Source organism: Tachyglossus aculeatus, chromosome X2 (genome assembly GCF_015852505.1).
Source record: "Tachyglossus aculeatus isolate mTacAcu1 chromosome X2, mTacAcu1.pri, whole genome shotgun sequence".
In the NCBI taxonomy this organism is placed as follows: domain Eukaryota; kingdom Metazoa; phylum Chordata; class Mammalia; order Monotremata; family Tachyglossidae; genus Tachyglossus; species Tachyglossus aculeatus.
Window position 1 is genome coordinate 5,912,151 of NC_052100.1, and position 24,122 is coordinate 5,936,272.

General features: G+C 43.7%; 1 protein-coding gene across 1 annotated transcript in view; it reads right to left on the reverse strand.

Annotated features, from left to right (window-relative positions):
* The window catches only part of RASGEF1C (RasGEF domain family member 1C), a 72,053-nt gene that overhangs the window by 30,696 nt on the left and 17,235 nt on the right, over window positions 1-24,122 (reverse strand). The window contains exons 2-3 of the mRNA XM_038771569.1: window positions 3,739-3,921; window positions 1,686-1,808 (exon numbers count right to left, since the gene is read on the reverse strand). Of these exons, the coding sequence (XP_038627497.1) occupies window positions 1,686-1,808; window positions 3,739-3,888 (273 nt within the window). The 5' untranslated portion in view covers window positions 3,889-3,921. The remainder of the gene's footprint in view (window positions 1-1,685; window positions 1,809-3,738; window positions 3,922-24,122) is intronic.

Here is a 24,122-nt window from a genome sequence, read left to right on the forward strand (position 1 = left end):
TCACAGTGATGGCTTCCCAAGAAACCATGAGAAGCATGTTTATGTTGCTGATTTGTACTTCCTAAGTGCTTAGTACAGTGCTCTGAACACAGTAAGTGCTCAAAAAATGCGATTGACTGATTGAATGAAGCATCGCAGCCTAGTGGATAGAGAAAAGGCTTGGGAGTCAGAAGGACCTGAGTTCTAATTTCTAATTTTTAATTCTGGCTCCACCACTTGTCTGCTGTGCGATTCCCAATTAAGCCTCTATTCCTTGGCTCACTCTCTCTTCTGTGTTGTCTAAGTACTTGGATCTGTGACCTTTGGACATTTGACATTCGCCCCACTTCCAACCCCAAAGCACTTAAGTACAAATCGTTAAATTATATATTACAAATTACTTATTATAATGTCTGTCTCCCCCTCTAGACTAAATTCATTATAGGCAGGGAATGGGTTTGCTAATCTGTTGTATTTTACTCTCCTAAGCACTTAATGCAGTGCTCTGCAGTGAGTGAGTGCTCCAACACCACTGACTGATTGATTAATCTTGGGCAAGTCACTTAACTTCTCTGCCCTCACTTACCTCATCTGGGACAGGTACTGTGTCCAACCTGGTTAGCTTGAATCTATATCAGTGGTTAGTTCAGTGCCTTAAAAATGCCATTAAAAAAAAGATCCTAAAGTCAAATTTCTGGGTGGGGAGAAGGAAGCATCTGGGGCAGAAGGGAGTGGCTAACAAACAAAGCAACAGATATTTTTTTTTGTTGACTCAGCTCTTCTTGCTTTCTCTGGAAAAGGGGAGCTGGGAATCTCCTAATAACAGGGAGAAGATGAATTCCTGGTGGGCCAGAAGCCTGAGGGAAGTGCCTCAACCCCAAATCACAGGCCCAAGCAATCAGTTGGCTCAGCACGGCCTAGCGGAAAAAGCACAGGGTGGTTGTCAGCTCTGCCACTGGCCTGCTGTGTGACCTTGGGCAAGTCACTTAACTTACCTGGGCTTTGGCTTCCTCCTCTGCAAAACGGGGATCCAGTACTCATCTTCTGTGTGACCTTAGGTAAGTCAAAATCTCTCCCTGAGCTTCAGTTCCTTCATATCTATTTTCTCTTGCTCTTGGGAGCCCCAGGTGGGACAGGGAAGGTGTTCAATCTCATAGTCTTGTGTCTACCACAGTGCTTAGCACATAGTAGAGTTTAATAAATGCCATGTTCATCATTATCATCATTATTTTACTTAGACCATGAATCGGATGCGGGCCAGGGACTGTGTCCAACCTGATTTTTTTTTATGGTATCTGTTAAGCATTTACTATGTTTCAAACATTGTTCTAAGTGCCAGGATAGGTATAAGTGAATTAGGTTGGACACTGTCCCTGTCCTGCATGCAGCTCCCTATCTAAGTAGGAAAGTAGGAGAGAGAATAGGAGAACTGAGGCATGGAGATTATCTTGTATCTACCTTACTGCTTAGCACAGTGCCTGATACATAGTTAGCGCTTAATACCACAATTATCGTTATTATTATTATTATTATTATTATTATTATTAATAACAAATACCATTTTTTGAAAAAAGTAGATGAGCCAGAGTTAGAACACTGGCCTCCCAGCTTTCTGCCCTGTGCTCTTTTCCACTAGGCCACACTGGATACTGACTGATCCTCTTCTGTCCCCAGTCTGGCCAATGGGCTGGGTCGAGCACACCCACCTTATCAAGCACTGGGTCGTCCAACCGCTGCTCCTCAACGCACTTGTGGCAGAGCCGGGAGAGGAGCTCGTGGGGCTCAATGAAGAGCCTGGCACTCAGCAGGAATGTGAAGACGTAGGCTTTCTGCAGAATAATGAACCAGGTGCTGTTCACTGAGGGAAGACCACCAGTGACCCCTAATCGCTACTTAGCACAGCGCTCATTACCATCACATCTCACCTCCAAGAGGCTTTCCTGGACTAAGCCTTCATCTCCCCTATTCCCTCCTCTCCCTTTTGCGTTCCCTCTGCCCTTGGATCTGTATCCTTGAAGCCCTTGATATGCACCCCATCCTCAGACCCCAGCATTTATGTGCAGATCAGCAATTCATTTATATTTTATATCAATGTCTGCCTCCTCCTCTAGACTGTAAGCTCCTTGAGGGCAAGGGTCTCATTGAAGAATTCTACTGTACCCTCCCAAGAGCTTAGTACAGAGCTCTGTACACAATGGACTGTTAGCTCCTTGAGGGCAGGGATTGTATTGATTAATTCTACTGTACTCTCCCAAGCACTTAGTAGAGTGCTCTGTACACAATGGCCCTGGCCATCAGCAGGTCATGTGCTCTGATCTCGACTCTGCTGCTTGTCTGCTGTGTGATCTTGGGCAAGTCACTTCACTTTTCTGGGCCTCAGTTACCTCATCTGTAAAATGGGAATTGAGATTGTGAGCCCCAAGTGGGACAAGGATTGTGTCCAGCCCAATTTGCTCGTACTCACTCCAGCACTTAGTACAGTGCCTGACACATAGTAAGCACTTAACAAATACCACAATTATTATTGTTAAAGTCATTATGCTCTACTACTTCCCTATTAGATGTTAACCTCACCTCAGGATTTGGGGCATGTGGCTATTTTCAAGGCTGAGATTAAGATGTTTTCTATCCATTGCTTTTATCCCGAAGATTTCCATACGCCTGATTATCTACGATTCTACTGAAGTTAAGCTAATTGACTGCCACTCCTGGTCTGGATATATTTCACTCAGTGTGAACCCTAAATATGCAGTGACAAATATAGCCCTCTGGGAAGCACCCCACTGTTAATTCACTTCCTGAATTCTTTCTGCCTCATTGACAAGGGAGCAGAACACGCCACCAGGCTTCTGCGTGACTCCAAGGCGAGAGCACCAAGTCCTGAATCAGTTCCCCCTCTCTTCATTTGGTTTCGTTTCTACATGAACGTCTTTTAAACTCCTGGCTCTCAGACCCTACTTTGCATATCTTTCTCGGTAGAAGCAGCCTGGCCCCGTTGAGAGAGCCCGGGCTCGGGTGTCAGAGGACCTGGGTTCTATTCTTGGCTCCATCATTTGCCTGCTCTATGACCTTGGGTAAGTTACTCAACCTCTCCGTGCCTCCATTTCCTCCTCTGTAAAATGGGGATTGGATACCTGTTTGGAACTGTATTGTACTGGAGTCTCCCAAGTACCTAGAACAGGGTGTGCTCAACAAATACCAATGACTGACTGAATCTATCTCATTGCTTACTGCAGTGTTTAGCAACTAGGAAGCACTTAAAAATACCACCATGACTATTAATCAAATAATCAATCAATGGTATTTATTGAGTGTTTACTGTATGCAGGGCAATGTACTAAGCACTTAGAAGGGTCCAATGCAATAGAGATGGTAGATTCAATCCCTGCCTAGAAGCAGCTGCTAGAAGGTTCTGCCTTCATGTACAACTCTGGCTTCCTGGAGTGGGATTAAGCAGGGAAGAAACAATGTGGACTAGTTAAAAGAGCTACTAATCTAATCTCAGATCTGCCACCTCACTGCTGTGTGGCCTCGGGTGAGTCAAGTCACGTCTTTGGGCCTCAGTTTCCTCCCCTGAAAATGGGGCTTAAATCCTACCCACTTCTCCCAGACTGAGAGACCCTCAGGCAGGGACTCTGTCCAATCTGATGATCTTGTATCTACTCCAGTGCTTAGATTAGTGCTTCGCACACAGTAAGTGCTTAACAAGTACCCTAATTATATTATTATTACTATTGTTATCTTGTTTAAGATACTCACTTCAGGGTAATAATCAGCTGTCGGGACAAGATGTTGGATTAAGGCATCAAGAGAAGCAGAGATCAGGTTTCCATCCTGAAAGTTCAGGCCTCCTTGATCGCTCTCTTTGGACGGATGAAGATGGGGACTGAAGCCACAAGGAGTCACCATGCTTGTTCAAGTCACCGTTCGGGCTCTGCCTTCCTGGAACACCAAGACAGATAAGTATTAGAGAAGACAAACAGAGAGAGAAGCAGCATGGCCCAGCAGCTAGAGCTCGGGCCTGGGAATCAGAAGGTCATCGGTTCTAATCCTGGCTCTGCCACTTGTCTGCTGTGTGACCTTGGGCAAGTCACTTCACTTCTCTGGGCCTCAGTTATGTCATCGGTAAATTGGGGAATTAAGCCTGGGAATCCAATGTGGGACAGGGACTGTGTCCAACCTGATTTGCTTGCATTCTCCTGCACTGCTTAATACGGTGCCTGGCACATAGCGCTTAACAAACACCACAATTAATATTATTACTTGGTATATAACCCAGTGCTTAGAACAGTGCCTGGCACATAGTAAGTGCTTAACAAATGCTACTAAAAAAAAGGTATCAGGGGAGGGAAGTTCAACAAGGAGAGCCAATAGGACCAATCTGTCAATCAATAAATCAACGATATTTATTGAACGTGCAGAGCACTGTACTATGCTGTGTGCAGAGCAATATACCAATCTACTTGACTATTTAGTTGATGAGGTACCCAATCATTTCTTCAATCAATCAATGGCATTTATTGAACACTTATGGAGTGCAAAGCACAGTACTAAGTGCTTGGGAGAGTACAATGCAACCGAGCTGGTGGACTTGTTCCCTGCCCACAACGAGCTTGTAGTCTAGAGGGGCTCTTACAGTCTACAGTCTAGAACTCTTCTGATCCCTGCTAAATTGTTAATCTTTTTATGTCTGTCTCTTCCTTTAGAGTGTGAGCTCCCCGTGGACAGGGAACCTGTCTCCAGAATCTATTGTACTTTCCCAATTGCTTTGACACAGTACGTTGCGCCCAGTGGGAGTTCAATAAATACCATTGACGGCAATAAGGATGATGGAGGATCCTGTGCCCAGAGTCCCATTTGAGCCTGGGGGCTGAGAATTTATCAGGAATTGATGATATTTTTCTTGTTTCTGCAGGGCCACTCGTTCCAACTCATCAGAAGCAGCATAGCCTAATGGACAGAGCACGGGCCTGGGAGTCAGGACCTGCATTCTAATCCTGGCTCTGCCTCTTGTCTGCTGTGACCTTGAGCAAGTCACTTCACTTCTCTGTGTCTCAGTTCTGTAAAACGGGGATAAAATAATCTGCTTCTCCCATCCTCTAGGGACTGCATCTAACCCAGCATTTAATATGGTGCTTGGCACACATAAGTGCTTAACAAATACCACAATTATGATTATTAGGTGCTCAAAAAATAACACTGATTGTATACTACTCCCAGAGGAACACAAGGGTTCCGAAGAGACCTTTTCTCATTTCACTCTCACTTCTGAATCCTTTACTTTCCTATAGTCTTGTCAATAGAATAGCTCTGGCAGAATTCTGCTCTCCACAATTTCACTAGATGCTCTGATAAATGCGGCAAGAATTACAGAATTTGGATTTTGTCACATCCTTAATATTAAGAACATATTAATAACTGAGTGCTTTTAATCAGATTTCTATGCATCTTTTCTTCCTTCTTTCTGCACCATAGTTTTATTAAATATTCCAGCTACTTGGCCAATTTAATTTCTTCATATAACAATAGCTAATGAAAATGTGGGCCCATTTTAAAGTCAGCGAAAAAGAATTTCAAAGAGGAGTGGAGTTCAAATCACCAATTTCAAAAAAATTGATTTCCATTGGAGATTAATGGTAAATGTATTTCCCGTGAAAAGTGCTTGGCAATTTTCGTAGAGACTGCTTTGGTTTGGTATGGAGGAAGTTCCCTTTGGGAACCAGTGTGGCCTAGTGGAAAAAGCCTGGGCCTGGGAGTCAGAAAGACCTGGGTTCTAATCCCGGCTCCACCACCTACCTGCTGTGTGACCTTGGGAAAGTCAGTTCACTTCCCTGTGCCTCAATTACCTCATCTGTAAAATGAGGATAAAATAACTTGCTTCTCCCTTCCTCTAGGGGCTATGGGACAGGGATTGGGTCTGAGCTGATTATCTTGTAGCTAACCCAGCCTCTGGAAAGATGCTTATTATTATTTTTCACATTAGACTGTTCTCAATTTGATTATCCTGTTTCCAGGATAGTGCCTACCACAGTGCTTGGCACATTACTGTTGAAGAATTGTAGACTGTAAGCTCCTGGTGGGCAGGGATCGCATCTACCAAGTCAATCAATCAACTGTATTTATTGGGTGTTTACTGTTTGCAGAGACACTGTACTAAGTGCTTGGGAGATTACAATAGAGTTAGACATGCTCCCTGCCCTCAAGGATTTTGCAGTTTACTTGGTGTACAGCCCTGTACTAAGCACTGGGGAGAGTCCAAAAGAGTTAGAAAACATGGTCCTTACCCTGAAAGAGCTTACAATCTACCAAGGGGAGACAGATACTAAAATACATATCCAAGTAGGGGGAAGCAATGGAATTTGGAGATATGTACTAAAGTACAACCTCAAGATATTTGAATTCAAAGATACAGGTGATATTAATAATAATTATGGCATTTTTTAAGCGCTTACTATGTGCAAAGCACTTTTCTAAGCGCTGGGGGAGATACAAGGTAATCAAGATGTCTCACATGGGGCTCACAGTCTTAATCCCCATTTTACAGGTGAGGTAACTGAGGCCCGGAGAAATGCAGTGACTTGCCCAAGGTCACAAAGCTGACAAGCACCAGAGCCGGGATTAAAACCCAGGATCTCTGACTCCCAAGCCCGGGCTCTTTCCACTGAGCCACGCTGCTTTTCTAAAAAAAAAAATAAGAACTAGCAGAGGTGATGTGGAGTGCTGAAGTGGCAGGAAGGGCAGGGAGATGAATCAGGGAGATAGGATGAATCAGGGAGATTAATCTCAGCAAGTCAACTGAACTCTCAGTGCCTCAGTTTCCCCATTGCAAAAATGTGGAGGGTAATTTCTGCCTCTTCCTATCTCTCATACTGTGAGCCCAAGGTGGGTCAGGGACTGTATACACTCCAATTAATCCAGAGCTTAGAAAAATGCTTGGCAAATAATGCCATAATATTAATAACAATAATAGTGATAATTATCGAACGGCATGGCCTTGAATAAAACCAGTTTTCTTTTATTGCAGGAACGGAGTTTAGAGGACTTTAGAGGACTACATTTTTTTCCACTTATTCCTTTCAACAAGGAGAGGGTGAAAAATGGCGTTGGCAGAGATAGCTGCAAATAAAGCCATGATATCCTATTCTCTTCTTTCTTTCGTTTTTTTGCTGGACGAGGGAAGAGATAAAGCGGAAGACCAGCAGTAGGTAAGGACAAGGTAATTTGAACAGCAGAAGGACATTCAGTGATTAAGGAAGTGGCCATGGATTGTGAGGGTTATAAAGAGAATGTTAGTATGAATTTCATACTGTTGTAATTAGGATGCTAGTAGCAGATGTTGCTTTCTTTTCACCTTTCCAGCAGGGCATAAAACATTCAATTTACAATCTGTGAAGCTGTAAAATGACACAAAACTCAACCTGACTTAAAAAGCCTTCAACAGAAAATATAATGAAACCAATCCACCGATCAATTGCATTCACTGAACGCTTACCGTGTACAGAGCACTGTACTAAGCACTTGAGAGTACAGTATAACGGATTTGGTAGGCATGTTTCCTGACACTTTATGAATCAATCAATGAGAGGCATTGATTGTAGACAAAGAGTTGATAGACACATTCCTTGCCCACAAGGAGCTAAGAGTTTGAGAGGGAGACAGACATTAAAATACATTACGGACATGCACATACATGCTGTGGAGGTGAGGTGAATATCAAGTGCTTAAAGGGGACAGTTCCAGCTACACAAGCGACTCAGAAAGGAGAGAGAATAGGGGAAAGGAGAAGAGGACTAATCTGGGGAAGACCTCTTGGAGGTGATGTGATTTTAATAAGGCTCTAAAGGTAGGGAGATAGAGCCGATCACTCCCTGAGGGCAGAAGTCATGTCTATACACTCTATTGGACTCCCCCAAGCGCTCAGTACAGCGTCCTGCACCCAGAAGATTATAAGGTCCTTGAAGACAGGGATCATATCTGCTAACTTTACTCTGCCGAGCAACTCAGTACAGTGTTCTGCATATGTTCTACATACAACAGACTGTAAGCTCCGCGAAGGCAGGGATCTTATTTGCTAACTCTACTGTCATCTTCCAAGTGTTTAGTACAGTACTCTGCCCACAATATAAGCACTCACTAAACAGCACGGATTGATTGACATTTGGGGGAAAAGTACACACAGATTGGAGCCCATGGAAGGGAAAACTACGAGCCAAATAATGACTCGGGCTTGCAGTTCCTAAATTCTGAAACACTCTGTGAGCAAAGACATCAAGCGGCAAACCCAGCTCTGCCAGCCAAACATCTAATAATCTGTTAGCAACTGGACTACTTAAGGAGGGCTGATTGATTGGTGATTGTGAGGCATAAATCAGTGACCAGAAACTCCACTTACAACAGCAAGGGCATCCGGTCTGGAGTTTGCGGGGGAGAGGGTCACCCTGCTCAAAGCCTTGTGGTTAAATCTCATTGGAGTGAAAAAGAACACCCCCCCCCCCAAAACACAAAGTGAATTAGCGTAAATGCAGCAGCTCTCCAGAGAGAGAATACAAATCAGAATCTTTAAGATTTATGGCCAATTACGTCTAACTCCAATCAAAATCCCATCCCGCCAACCGCTCCCCAAGGACTCCAATTTGTTAATGCCACCGTTTTTCATATCTTTCCATTTCATAGGACGGCGGCGGTATTGAAATGGCCTCCGGAACAAGCCGAGCAGAAAGCCTATTATTTCCCTTCAGAGCCCATCTCCGCTGGAGTCGGGATGAATCGGGGAATTGAGAGGAGCTGATTATGGGGCCGATCCCTGGATGGGCATCATCCAAGCCCTTCTCTGATGTTTACAAATTCTATTTTTAAGCACGTTAACAGCCAGGGGTGGGGGAAGCTGATCTGACAATGACTCCCCCTCCTTCAAAGGCTTACTGAAAGCACATCTTCTCCAAAAGGCCTTCCCCAGAATAAGCCCTCCTTTCCTCTCTCCCACCTATATCACCCTGATTTGCTCCCTTTATTCATCCTCCCTCCTAGCCCCACAGCACTTAAATCCACATCTGTAATTTATTTATTTATACTTATGTCTGTCTCCCCTTCTAGATTGTAAGCTCACTGTGGGCAGGGAATGTGTCTCTTTATTGACCTGATTATCTTGAATCTCTCCCAGCATAGTAAACACTTAACAAGTATCGTAATTATTATTATTATTATTACAGTGATTGGCCCATAGTAAGTGCTTAACAAACACCATCATTAGCATTACTAATTACTAATACATTAGCGAAGCAGTGTGGCTCAGTAGAAAGAGCCCGGGCTTAGGAGTCAGAGGTCGTGGGTTCTAATCCCAGCTCTGCCACTTGTCAGCTTTGTGACTTTGGGCAAGTCACTTCACTTCTCTGGGCCTCAGTTCCCTCATCTGTAAAATGGGGGTGAAGCCTGTGAGCCCCACGTGGGACAACCTTATTACCTTGTATCTATCCCAGTGCTTAGAAAAGTGCTTGGCACATAGTAAGCGCTTAACAAATACCAACATTATTACCAGTATTATTATCACAACTTCCTATAGGCTGGTAAATGAGGAGTTCCCCCTCAACTGGAAACTTCTTGTGGGCAGGGGCAGCGATTGTATCTAACAACTATATTGTATTGTACTGTCCCAGGCACTTAGTACAGTGCTCAGCACACATTAAGCACTCAATAATTGATTGATTGTGGGTCTTTTATCCTACTATTTGTTAGTACAGACCTAAAATATCCTAGTACCAGCTGACACCACTTTCTGGGTCAACAAAAATAAATGTAAAATGCAGTTCCCAAATAGTCATTTATTCAGTCGTATTTATTGAGTGCTTACTGTGAGCACAGCACTGTACTAAGTGCTTGAGAAAATGCAATACAGCAATAAACAGACACATTTCCTTCCCACAACGAGCTTACAGTCTGGGGGTGGGGGAACAAACTGACAGCATTGACTAGCATCAGAGAGTTTGGGCTAATAACTTTCAGTTTAAAAATGCATGCAATGACTTGGACTCTCTACTTATTTGTAGTCTCCATATAGATGTGTTTCGCCAAGAGTTCCCAGGTGTGTAGGGAAGCATGTAATTTAGACTCTAAAACTAGAGCTGTATTTAAATTGGGGGAAAAAGAAATTCAGAACTGGGTTTGACGTTTCTAAAATTATACAACAATACTGCTATTGACTTCTAACCTTTCAAAACCCACTCACATCTTACTAGGGAAACCAAAAGATTAGCTTTCTGTGCTTATTTTCCCTAATTACATACTGAAACATGCAATAGAAAACGCCAAGTGCATTTTAAAGATGTTGGCGAAATTGATTTACCCATGTCTTTAAGGGCTGGGTGCGTAAGGTTTATTATTTTATTTTCTAGATCAGTTCCTTTTGAGTCCCTCTTTTGCTGGGTGCCCTTTCTGTGTACAGAGGTATTTAGTGTTTAATGGTTACTATTACTACAATGCCTGTCATTATTAATATAGTGTTTGCTAAACTCTTACTACATGTCAAGCCCTGAGTTAAACTCTCGGGAAGTTAAATAAAGTTAGACACAGGCCCTGTCCCACCCAGGGCTCACAAGAGCGAGAAAGAACAGATATTTTATCTCCAATCAACAGAGGACGAAACTGAAGGCCAGAGCAGTAAGTGACTTGCCCAAGGTCGCACAGCAGGACAGTAGCAAAGCCAGAACTAGAAGCCAGTCTGGGGGGAAAAAAATGATTATTCCCCTTGCTCCCGCACACTGAGAACATGAGAGCAGCAGTTATTTTTGAGGCCAGCCGTTGTCCTGGAATTCTAGGCCTGTACAGTTTATGCCTACTCTGCAGGTGACAGAAGAGACAATCTCTCAGATTCTCCACTGACACCCAGATCTGGAAGCTTCTGCAGCTTTTAGCAGGCCATCTGTTTGCAACAGCACAAATACTCCCAACCATGGCATTGCCCATGAGTCCTCAATCCCTGTTGGGAATGGTCAGTATTGAACTCTCGACTTCTTCTTTGCAAGGAATCCCATTGATTCATTTCATTTATTTCCCAGAAATGACTGAATTCTGAATTTGAATATTGAACTACTGAATTTCTCAACTGAATTTAGACTGTGAGCCCCCGTGGGACCTGATAACTTTGTATCTATCCCAGCATTTAGTATTGGGATACTACTCCCACTCTGTCACTTGTTTGCTCTGTGACCTTAGGCTACTCACTTTACTTCGTTAGACCCCCAGCTGAAGAATTTCAGAAGGGCCCTATGATGGTGAGAGTTTCACAACAGCAAGAAGGGCATCTTTGAAAAACAACAATAATACTGGAATTTGTTAAACAGTTACTATGTGCCATGCTCTGTACTAAGTGCTGGGGTAAATACGAGATCATCAGGTCCCAGGTGGGGCTCACAGTCTAAGTAGGAGGGATAACAGAGATTGAATTCCCTATTTGTAGATGAGGTAACTGAGGTACAGAGACGTGAAGTGACTTGCCCAAAGGTCACACAGCAGGCATGTAGTGAACCTGGGATTAGAACCCAGGTTCTCAACATCCAGGCCTGGGCTCTATCCCCTAGCCCACGCTGCTTCTCATATTCCAATAAGCTCATGATGGCTGGAAAACAAACAGCTTCTGATTCAGCAGCTGCAGTATCTCCCCAGGGCAGGCAGCTATCCAACAGGGAGACAAACAAGCTTCTTACCAGACACCCTTAAGAGCAGGTCAGGATGGGAAGCAGGGTAGCATATTGGAAAGAGAATGAGTCTGGGAGTCAGGAGACCGGGGTTCTAATCCTGGCTGTCCACTTGCCTGCTGTGTGATTAATCAATCATATTTATTGAGCACTTTCTGTGTGCAGAGCACTGTACTAAGAGTACAATACAGCAGAGTAGGTAGACATGTTGGTGTGACCTTAGGCAAGTGGATTCACTTCTCTGAGCCTCAGTTTCCTCAACTGTAAGTTGGGGATTCAATACCTGTTCTCCCTCCTACTTGGACTGTGAGCCCCATATGGGTCAGGGGCTGTGTCTGACCCGATTTACTAGTATCTACCCCAGTGCTTAGAACAACGCTTCACACATAGTAGTCACTAAGAACAGAAGAGTGCTTGACTCATAGAAAGCACTTAGAACAGTGCTTGACAGGTAGAAAGCACTTTGAAGAGTGCTTTACATGTAGTAAATGCATTGAACATTATTTGCCTGATAGTGCTTAAAAAATACGATTACAAAGAAAAAAACAAAAAGTAATCAATCTCCCCTTCCTCAGTGCATTGGAGGCTGCTCTTGGTATAGCTTCTTGTGGCACCATTTGCATTAAACAGAAGTAAATGATTGTCTTTTATATGTGGCTCACTACATTTCAAGCACTGTATTAAGTGCCTATCCATAACTTATTTTAATATCTGTCTCTTCTTGTGATCAAGTCTATAAACACTATTTTATTGAACTTTCCCAAGCACTTTATACAGTGCTCTGCACACAGTAAGCACTTGATAATTTTGGTATTTGTTAAGCACCGACTGCTCCAGGCACTGCTCTAAGCAGTGCGGTAGATACAAGGTAATTAGGTTGGACACCATCCATGTTCCACATGGGGCTCACAGTCTTAATCCCCATTTTGCATGTGAGTTAACTGAGGCACAGAGAAGTGAAGTGACTTGTCCAAGGTCACCCAGCAGACAAGTGGCAGAGCCGGGAATAGATCCCAGGTCCTTCTGACTCCCAGGCCTGTGCTCTTCCCACTAGGTCACACTGGAAGAGACACAAGATCATCAGATGAGACACAAATCCTGTCCCACATGTGGCTAAAAGTCCATGTAGGTGGGAGAGAACAATCGCGCTTAAGAAATGTTATTTAAAAAAATCCCCAGAACAGGATGGCCTAGGGATGCATTCTGAAGGGTAGAGGAGAAGCAGCATGGCATAGTGGATAGAACACAGGCCTCGGAGGCCACTTGTCTTCTGTGTGACCTTTGGGCAAGTCACTTCACTGGGCCTCAGTTACCTCATCAGTATAATGGGGATTGGGACTGTGAGCCCCATGTGGGACAGGGACTGTGTCCAACCCAATTCACTTGCATCCTCCCCAGCATTTAGTACAGTGCCTAGCATATAGTAAGCATTTAACAAATACCATAATAACAATAATAATAATAATAATAATAATAATAGTATGCTGTTGCCCACTGAGGACATTCTGATCTGGTGTCCTTGCTTTTGGCTTCTCTCCACGGCAGAGACTGTTATGGATTTCTGAAAAGTGGTTTGTATTCAGGACCTTGTTTTATGTCTAAATGTGAGCAGAGCCCCAAGGAGTTAGCATGTCAGCTTTAGGGTAGGTAGTGGATCTTGGCTCTTTATCAACAACCCCTTCTCAATTTGTCCAGCACCTGAGGTTCAGACATGAATATTTCCTGAATCATCAGCACGAAAAGCTAAGCTTTTTCACCTTGAAATCAGGTTTTGCATTTTCCTGCACCTTCCATCAACCACCGCATCAATGTCGCTTCAGATTCCCCAGTTAGGATGGAGGGAGGAAAGAGTCCCGTTAATCCGGAAGGCAAATGAAAATACTCTGCATCCCTGGCTTTGCGGTTTGCATGAATCATCTTGCTTTCTTTCTTCTTCTCCTTCCTCAAGCAAAATATAGGGTTAGAGAAGACATTTCTCTTTTAGTAGCAAGTGAAATGGAGACGTCAGAGCAGGGATTAAAACTCAGGTTCTCTGACTCCCAGGACCAGGCTCTACTAGGCTACTCTGCATCTCTACCTTCATCTCCAAATCACATATGGGTCAAAGGCATATTGGTTTACACAGTGATTTCCTTTGTGGACCTGCTGGGTTTTCAAGGCACCACCTTATTTAGGACTTGAAAGTTTGTTCCCAAGCACTCAGCAGAGCACACAATAAGTGCTCAATAAATACCAGTGACTGACTGATTTGGCAGGCTTTTAATCACATTGCGGGGTGGGGGGGACAGGGAAAGGAAAGTGCAGAGAGTTACTAATGTGGATTTTCCCCTTCTGATAAATGATGGAAGAGCCTCACTTTAACTGCCGGCATTCTCTGAACAGATCTGTGAGAAGGTCAATCACTCCATCAATCAATCAGACAGGCGTAGTGGAAAGACCCCAGGCCTGCGAAGTTTTAATTCCAGCTTGTCTGCTGGACAGCCCGGGGCAAGTCACATAACTTCTTTGGGCCTCAGTTTCCTCATCTGTAATATGGGGATTCAATAGCCCTTCTCGCTCCCTCTTAGATTGTGAGCCCCATGAGAGATTATCTTGTATCTCCTACCTTGTCTCCACCCCAGAGCTTGGTACAGTGCTTAGCACCCAGTAAGCACTTAAATACCACAATGATTATTATTAGTAACAAAAATCATTATTATAGTATAGTATAATTAGTATTATTTCAATAAAAATAGAATTAATATGCTAATGAATGACGATACGATTCCAGTAAGCCCTTCCTTGGGTTTGGTTCAATTATATCTTTTGAGCTCTTACTGTGTGCAGAACATTGTACTAAGCACTAAGGAGAGTAAAATAAAGTTCATTGAAACAATCTCTGCCCACAAGGAGCTTACAGTCCAGAGGGGGAGACAGACATTAAAATCAATTATGGATGCAGGTGGGGTGAATATTGAGTGCTTAAAGGATATTACAAACAAGCTGATGGAAATCATTTCATGCCACTCACCCTGATGATAAAATTATTTCAAGATTGTACGAGGAAGTCCTCCACTTCTATTTTGCTGGAAATGCAGAGTAAAGAAATATTTTGTCTTCTCTGAGCATAACACGTGTAAAACCCAAGGACCTGGGTTTTAATTCTGCCTCTGCCACTTGTCTGTTCTGTGATTTTGGGCAGGCAAGTCATTTCACTTCTCAATGCCTCAGTTCCCTCATCTGCAAAATAGGGATTTAATACCCGTTCTCTCTCATTCATTCAATCACATTTATGGAGCGCTGTGTGCAAAGCACTGTACTAAGCACTTGGGAAGTACAAGTTGGCAACATATAGAGACGGTCCCTACCCAACAGTGGGCTCACAGTCTAGAAGGGGGAGACAGACAACAAAACAAAACATATTAACAATATATAATAAATAGAATAAATATGTACAAGTAAAATAAATAAATACAGTAATAAATACGTACAAACTGTGGGGAGGTAAGGTGGGGGGGATGAGGAGGAGGGGAAGAGGAAGGAAGGGGCTCTCCTACTTAGCCCCATGTGGGACCAGGTTATCGTATACCTACCCCAGCACTTAGTACTCTATTTGGCACACAGTAAGCATTTAAATACCATTATCATTATTATTATCATCATTATCATTTGATCAGGATCCAGCCTATCTTTCAGTATCTCCCCCTACTCCACCTTCAGATATGATTCTCTCTCCAGAGACTCCCTTTTCACAGAGATATTAATTAGGCCTCCAGACACACAATACCAATGATTCAGCTCAGCTGCCTAAGCCGTTTGATGTCAACAGTGATATAAATTTAGAGATGGCCTCAAAAAGCCTTCGAACTCATAGAAACACAATATTTTGGACGAAAGCCTGAGCATAAAGGAGATGGAGAACTACCAGTGTAGGTTCTTGAGCCCAGAGCGCGTAGACAGAAGTACAGTAGCTCAACCTAGGTCTAAAATGGATTTATAGCAGTAATAGTACAGTGCCTGGCATGTATTAAGCACTTAATACCATAATTATTAATAGCAGTAGTAGTGGTAGTAATAGTAGTATGTCTACTACAGGGAGCAGGGAGTATGTCTAATTATTGTTATATAGTACTCTCCCAAGCACTTAGTATTGTGCTCTGCACACAGTAAACATTCAATAAATACAATCGAATGAACAGTAGCAGCAGCTATAATAATAACAATAATGGTCACTGTAGAAGAAGCAGCAGCCATGGTAGTGGTAATATCTATCAAGACTGTAAGCTCGTCTCTAGGCTGTAAGCTCGCTGTGGGCAGTGAATGTGTCTGGTTATTGTTATATCATACTCTCAAGTGCTTAGTACAGTGCTGTGCACACACTAAGAGCTCAATAAATACAATCAAATGAATGAGCATCCACTTGATGAAAAGCACTATACTAAGCACCTGGGAAGTACGAACCAAGCACCACACACTCCCTACCATGTTGGTTTCACCGTATCGAAACGGAAGCCCATGGTGAGGAAGTCACTTACCCCAGAGTCACGGTGATCACAGAGTCCTGGCTTCCCAATCCAGTGCTTCAACCATTATTTCCTCTCCCCATCCCATCCGGGCCAATCTCAAGACCACGGGAGAATTCCCCATCCGAAACTGAAAAACTGAGCGTCGCTCTTTTGATGCTCCCCTTGAGGACATTACTACGATGAAATTATTCCTCTTTTAAAGATGGAGAAGACGCCTCTAATTGCCCAAACATTTATAATTTATAACATTATTGTTCCAGGTGAAAGCTCTCTTCATCCACTTCCTCTAATGCTTTCAACTGACCCTGCTGAGACGTTAATTTTTCAGGAGACAGCCACTACTTGCACATATGAGCCTTGTGTCTTTTGTCATATACAGATCACTGGCTCGTGGATGACAGGTCTAATCCAGCTCCTATTATGATGTAGTTTTCAACCTATAGAAGCTGGCACCATTGTTACAAAAGAGTTATTAGTTTAAGTGACTCAAGCATACTACAGAGCCTGCCTGGTAGTGATGCAATTAGACTGCAGCAGTTCTAAAGGTCTAAATTTATCGTGTCTACGAGAAAGCCACGGGTCCTAGCTGAAAGAGCCCGGGACTGGGAGTCACAGGGACTGGGTTCTAATCCTGACTCTGTCAACTGCTTGCTATGTGACGTTAATCAGGACTCTGCCACAGAGAGAGAATGTGCTTTGAAAAGAGGAACACAACAACAACATCTAACATGGACTCACAATCCAAACCAGCCAGAAGTGTGCAGGGTGGAATTGGCAATTCACATCTGTTGGATTTTTGGGGAAACACAAGGTATTATGTGGGGAGGAGTGGGTACAGTTTTAAACTTCCTTTATAAGAACTGTAGTAATCATTAAGCGCTTTGCTAGGTGCCTAGCACTGTACTAAGCTCTGGAGTAGATACAAAATAATTAGATCAGACACAGTCTCCACCTGACAAGGGATTCATCATGTATATGAGGGATGGAGAGCAGGAACCTTAACCCTATTTTACAGATGAGGAAACTGAGGCCTAGTGAGGTTAGGTAACTTATCCGAGGTCATCCAGCAGGCCAGTGGCAGAGTTGGGATTCGCACACAGGCCTCTTGACTCACTGTCTCTTTCCCCACTAGGCTCCATTGCCAAATAAATAAAAGAATATGCTTAATAGGTGTAGAAATGTTTGTGCTAAGATCAAAGAAGCGCAGGGCTTCATCTTTGCCTGTCCTGGTATAAATTATCAGTCTACCCTGGCAAAGATACTCATTTGCAAATATCTGATCTTGGAATTTTCTTACTGTTGTTATTCACTGACAACCGTCTTCTGGGTGGTTGTGGCTCGTCTCTGCCAGTCAACCTAATCAAAGCAATCAAGCAGAAGTACTTATTGAGTGCTTACTGGGTGCAGAGCACTGTACTAAGCACCTAGGAGTAAATAATAATCATGGTATTTATTAAGCGCTTACCATGTGCCAGGCACTGAATTAAGCATAATGCAATAGTGTTGGTAGGCACTTTCCCTGCCCACAAGGAGCTTACAGTCTAGAGGGTGAGACAGATATTATTACAAATGAATGCATGCAAACAACCACTAAAATATCTATGGAAGCAGTGTGTCCTATTGGATAGAGCATGGACCTGGGAGTCAGAGGATCCAGGTTCCAATTTCGACTCCACCACTTGTCTGTTCCATGCAAGTCACTTAAATTTTCTGGCCTCAGTTTCCTCATCTGCAAAATGGGGATTCAGTATCTGTTCTCCCTCCTATTTAGAACATGAGCCCCATGTGGGATCTAATTATCTTATATCTACCCTAGGGCTTGGCACATAGTAGACACTTAATACCACAATTATTATCATTATTTATAGGATTGAACTACTCAAAGAGAAGTCTCTTCCCCTCTAGACTGTCAGCTTGTTGTGGGCAGGGAATGTGTCTGTTTATTTTTATATTGTACTCTTCCAAGCAGTCAGTACTGTGCTCTGCACACAGTAAGTTTTCAATAAATATGACTGATTGACTGACTGACTCTGACTCTGGGCAACGTACCTACCAACTGTTGTACTGTCCTCTCCCAAGCGCTTAGTCCAGTGCTCTGTGCACAGTAAGTGCTCAATAAATACCAGTGATTGACTGATTGATTCATCCTGTTCTCTCTACAGACTCCCTCTGGCCACCCTGACTCTCCCTAAGACTTTCCCCTCCTTAAACCCTGAATTCCCTGATGAATTCAATTAATTCATTCAATTGTATTTATTGATCACTTACTGTGTGCAAAACACTGTACTAAGCCCTTGGGAGAGTATTTTAAGGCATCAGAGGGAGCAGTCGTGGAAAGAACAGTCCCATGGTTGAGAGAGAAATTTTGGAGATCACCCCTGCTTTGCAGTAGAAACCGTTGGCTTTGAAAATTTACATGTACAAACATACACATACACACCAATATTTAACTTCTTAATATGGCTAATCGCTACCAATTTCTCCTCAGGATAATGAAAACTTCTCTAATCTCTTCATAAAGGGAGCTTTGAAAAGATAAATAAAAGAAAAAACTTTGAAGTTGTGTCTAAGATGTCTGCAGACATCAAAGGTAACAGTGTCTCCCTGTCTTGACTTGGTGTTGGAGGCAGCTGAATTCATCCATAATTGAGTGTTTGCTTCAGGTGGACATAACAATGCAATTATGAAAAGGGGAGAGAAAGTCAATACAGCAAGAGTTTTGCGGCTTGTTGTTGCTTACCTGACTTCAGAACACATCCCGGGGGGATAACTCTCTGCTGAGAGCCCCCTGGAGTTCTTGGAGTTGAAAAGTATCCCCATTCAAATGAGAAGCAGCGTGTGCTAGAGGAAAGGGAGTCAGAGGAGCTGGGTTCTAATCCAGACTCTGAAGCTTGCCTGCTATGTGACCTTGGACAAGTCACTTCACTTGTCTGTGTCCCAGTTTCTTCATCTGTAAAATGGGGACAAAACACCTATTCTCCCACCCCACTAGACTGTGAGTCCTCGGTGGGACAGGGACTGTGTCTGACCTGATTATCTTCTAGCTACCCCAGAGCTTAGAACAGTGCTTGGCAAATAGTAAGCGCTCAACAAATACCATAATCATAAGGCCCTTCGATGACAGGGACTGTGCCCAACCTGATTATCTTGTATCTACCCCAGAGCCTGATGCATAGTAAGGGCTTAACAGATACAACACATCATTATTTTGGGTTCCACTTCAGGTTAAGTGATTGATGGAGGAGCCAAGATGAATGCTTGTTTTTCAGTTCTAGCACAGGGAATCCATATTTTTTCCCCACTTACTCTGTGCAGTTTTGGGAGAAAAGCTTTAAAAACCAAACCAGTTCTCTTTCCTTTTGTGGCCTGTGTAACTTCCATGGGGTTGAACGAGGCCCATCCTTTGCATGACAATCAGGGAGAGGGAGAATTCCTTATTTATTTGTTGGGGATGTTCTTGTGTCCCATATCATTTTCACTAGCAACTGGAGAGAATTGTAGCTATCGTTTTGGGGCCTAATCTGATCAATCTCTCCCCAAGCACGTTTTTATTTCTATTTTGCCTTTGGGGCCTTATTGCTATTAGCGCAAATGCATCCATCTCCACTGGTTGGAGAAAAAAAGAACTGTTCTTGATCCTGTCCAAATCAGCGTGACCTAATGGAAAGAGCCCAGACCTGGGAGTTAGAGGTTCTGGGTTCTAATCCCAGCTCTTCCACTTACTTGCTGCATGACTTTGGACAAGTCACTTCACTTCTCTGAGCCTCAGTTTCCTCATCTGCAAAATGGGGATTCAAAACCTGTTCTCCCTCCTAGACTGTAAACCCCAAATGGGACCAGATTATCTTGGATCTACCCCAGCACTGCAGAGCTTGGCACAGATTAAGCCCTTAACAAATACCACAGTTATTATTACTATTAGGGCAGATGGCTACTGAGTTTTATTTTAGCTCGTTAGTTATCCGATTCTCCACCCACACCCTGATCTCAGCCCCTAGAGAAGACCTCGACTCTCCATCTGTCAAGGAGTTCAGTGCCTTGATTTTTGCTAGCAAAGAGAGTGAAGAAAGTCTGGGGAGGGTGTGGAAAGGACAAAAGAAACATCGCCTGGCAGGCAAAAATGACGCTGAAGGAACTCCAATTCTAACCTCTGAATAACTCAAACAGCTGTCATTTCCTTCAGTGCTCATTTTACATTTTAAGAACAAGGAAAATGGATGCTGAAGTGCTGATGGGCAAGTGCTGGGTAAAAACTAATTCAAGGATTTAATGGTGACATTCCTCACCCTGATTTTATATTCACTATCATCAATTACCAGGACGTATTATAGCCTTCCCTGATGAACTTTTCATTTCCCCAACCTATTCTCCCCGCCTTCTGCATTGCCTGTATCCTCTAAGTACTTAAAAACTCACCTCATGCCAGCCCCACAACACTTACATCTACATCCTTATACTCTGCTGCTTTCCCTAAATTTAATTTCTATTAGTGTTTGTCTCTCCTATGAGACCGTTAGAAATTTGAGGGTAGGGATCATGTCTACTATATTGGACTTTCTCAAACAGTACAGTGCTCTGCACAGAGTAAATGCTCGACAAGTACTACTGACTTACTGATTGGCTGCTGTCGCTCATTGGTGCATTGTTCTGTCACATGATTTAAGGTTTTTTTGTGTGTCATAACAACAATAATAGTTGTGGTATTTTTTACGGTATTTGTTAAGTAATTACCATGTGATAAGCACTGGCCTGATCTGCCCTAGGCCACACTAGCTTTCTTGATTCAGTTTCTTTCTTTACCTATCAAGGAAGAGCAGCAGCAGAGTTAGAGGACCTGAGCTCTCAATCAACTGAGCCACTTTATTATTAGTAGTATAGTAGTTGTAGTAGTAATAATGATTATAATCATAATAATATTTAAGTGCTTATTGTGGGCCAAGCAGTGTACTCAACACTGGGGTAAATAAGAGATAATCGAGGAAAAAGTCCTTGCCCCACAGTCTAAGGGGAGGGGACAACAGGAATTGAATCCCCCATTTTACAGATGAGGAAACTGAGGCACAGAGAAGGAACATGCCTCGTCCAAGGTCTCCCAACAGGTAAGGGGAGGAGGTGGTATAAGAACTCAGGTCCCCCGACTAACCAGCTGGCACTCTTCCAGGCTGCAAGTGTGTTGCCTGTGAGGTGGCAGCCAGTGGGGGAAGCTGTGGATAAGGTGGTGGTGAATGACTTCCCCTCAGGCCATGCTCACCGGAGGCCATTTCTGTTGTGGCCACCGAGAGACCCCACAGACAGAATTCCACAGACAGAATCCCCACAGACAGCCAGTCCCTGGAGGAGGAAGTGGAGGTGGCTGGGTTTGCGGGTGGGGTGGACACAACTTCCTCTAATTATTGTCACTCAGGGCTCGAGCATTTACTGCTGCTGCTCCTGCCTGGATTTCAGGTGGGGAGCACACCTGTCTATGTGACCTTAAGAAGGCACTTTAATTCTTTGGGTCTCAGTTACCTCATCTGTAAAATGGAGAAAAAGACTAGAAGGCCCATGTGGGACAAGGACTGTGTTCAACCTGATTAGTTTGTATCTACCCCAATGCTTAGTACTGTGCCTAGCACATGGTAAGTGCTTAACAAATACCATAAAAATAAATAAATGCCTCTGATTGATTTATATGTGGTTTTCCCATCACTAGACTGTAAGCTCCTCGAGAGCAGGGATCGTGGGCACATGCTAGTGGACCCTCCCAAGCACTTAGCCCAGAGTTTTGCACATAGCAGGTGCTCAGTAGTTACCACTGCCTGACTGACCAATTGAAGGTGTGGAAAGGGCTGATCAGCTGTGTGAATCTTGGAACAAAGGACTCACAGATTGAGAGAATCTTCCAGGTTAGAAGGGAGCCTCAAGAGGTCAACTAGACCATTCCCCTGCCTTCAGTTAGGACCACCCTTAACTACCCTGAAGAGACGAGCCCACTCTTTTGGAATACCTCCAACTAATGAAGAGATTTACAAGTTACCCTTCAGCAACCCATTCCAGGGCTTGGCAACTTTTGCAAAAGGACAATTCTTCCTCAGTATTAACTAAAGTCCTCCTGCTCTAACTCTGTGAGGGAAGAGACCCACCATACCAAAAGCCTTAACATCCTAAAAGACTATTATTAAGACCCATTCGATCCTCTTCCCTCCAGGCCAAATTATCTGGTTTTTTTTAACCTTTTCCAACCCTTTAATCAGCTTTGCTGGTCTTCTTTGAACCTTTTTTAATAATCACCTTAAATTGTAGAGGGAGTATTTTAATAAAGTCAGTCAACCAAAGATGTGCGTGTGTGTGTGTTTTGAGGGCCGGAGGGCTGTTGGGGAGAGGTTAGACCATCAGTAATGAAGGCTTTTGGCCAAGAACAAAGAACAGGCTGCCTTTTGAGAAACAGCATGGTCTAGTAGAAACAGCTCAGGAAAGAGAGGTTCTCCTGGGTAACTAATTCTGGTTCTGCCACGTGCCTGCTGTGTGACCTGGGGCAAGTCACTTAACCTCTCTGTGCCTCTGTTTCCTCCCCTGTTAAACGGGGAGTCAGTGCTTACTCTTCTGCAGACTGTGAGCCCCATGAGGGGCAGGGACTGTGTCTGATCTGATCATACTGAGTCTACTCCTAGTGCTTAGCACACAGTAAGCACTTAATACCATTCTTCTCATTAACAGCACCTAGGGTGTCTCATGTGCTGGACAGGCCCAACAGGAATCCTGAGAGGAAGCAGCTAAGGTAAGTAGCAGATTACTACAGTTACCCTGGCAACCATTGACCAGTCTTTGGTTCTGTGTTCTGGGTTCTTTGGGTTTTGCACATAAAATTTGAGCATGGAGTTAGTAGTAGTCACCATGGTGGTATTATTATTATTTTGATTACTATTATTATTGTATTAGTGTATGTCAAACACTGCTGTAAGCACTGGGATAAATACAAGATCATCGAGTTAGACCCCGTGCTGATCTCACATGGGGCTCACAGTCTACGGGGGAGGAAAGACAGGCATTGAATCTCCATTTCACAGATGAGGAAACTGAGGCCCAGAGTAGTGAAATGACTTGCCCAAGGTCACCCAGCAGGCAGGAGGCAAGCCAAGGATTCAAACCCAAGACCTTTGGCTCCCAGGCCCAGGTTCTTTCCACTAGGCCCTACCGTTTCTTGGCACTTATTGTGTGAGGCGCACTAAACTGAATGCTGGGAAAGGCTAACAAGGTGAGAACAAGACCCGATCCCTGCCCCTCAGGGGGCACACGATTTGACTTGGTGATGTGGCCACCCCGGCAAGGACACAGCAGGCAAGAACAAGAGGGCACAGTGGCACTGGGCAAGTCACTAGCACTAGAATCAATGCCTCTGTGGGGGTTCTTAGTCCGGAAGACTGGTGAGTGGACTGAAGATTGGCAGCTGTTTATGATGAGAGACTCCATATCCTGAGTGCACCTGAGATATGGACAAGGGGCGAACCTCCTCCAAAATGGGAGCTAGAAGGGCCAATCAATTAATCCTATTTATTGAACCTTTACCACAGTAAGAGCACTAAACTAAGCACTTGGGAGAGAAAAATCGAATCGTAAACACCATCCCTGCCCTTAAGGAGCTTACTTACAGCCCAGCGCTTAGAACAGTGCTTGACACATAGTAAGTGCTTATCAAATACCATAATTATTATTATTACTGTTTGCCGAGGACTGTACTAAGTGCTTTGAAGAGTAGAGAGGAAAAATCCAAAATATGTCCAAAACGGAACTCTTCAACTTCCCACCCACACCCTGTCCTATCCCTGATTTTCCCATCACTGTAGACAACAGCGCCACCATCCTCCCCATCTCACAAGTCTATAACCTTGGCGTTATCCTTAACTCATCTCTCTCATTCAACCCATATATACAAGATGTCACCAAATCCTATTGGTTCAACCTTCACATC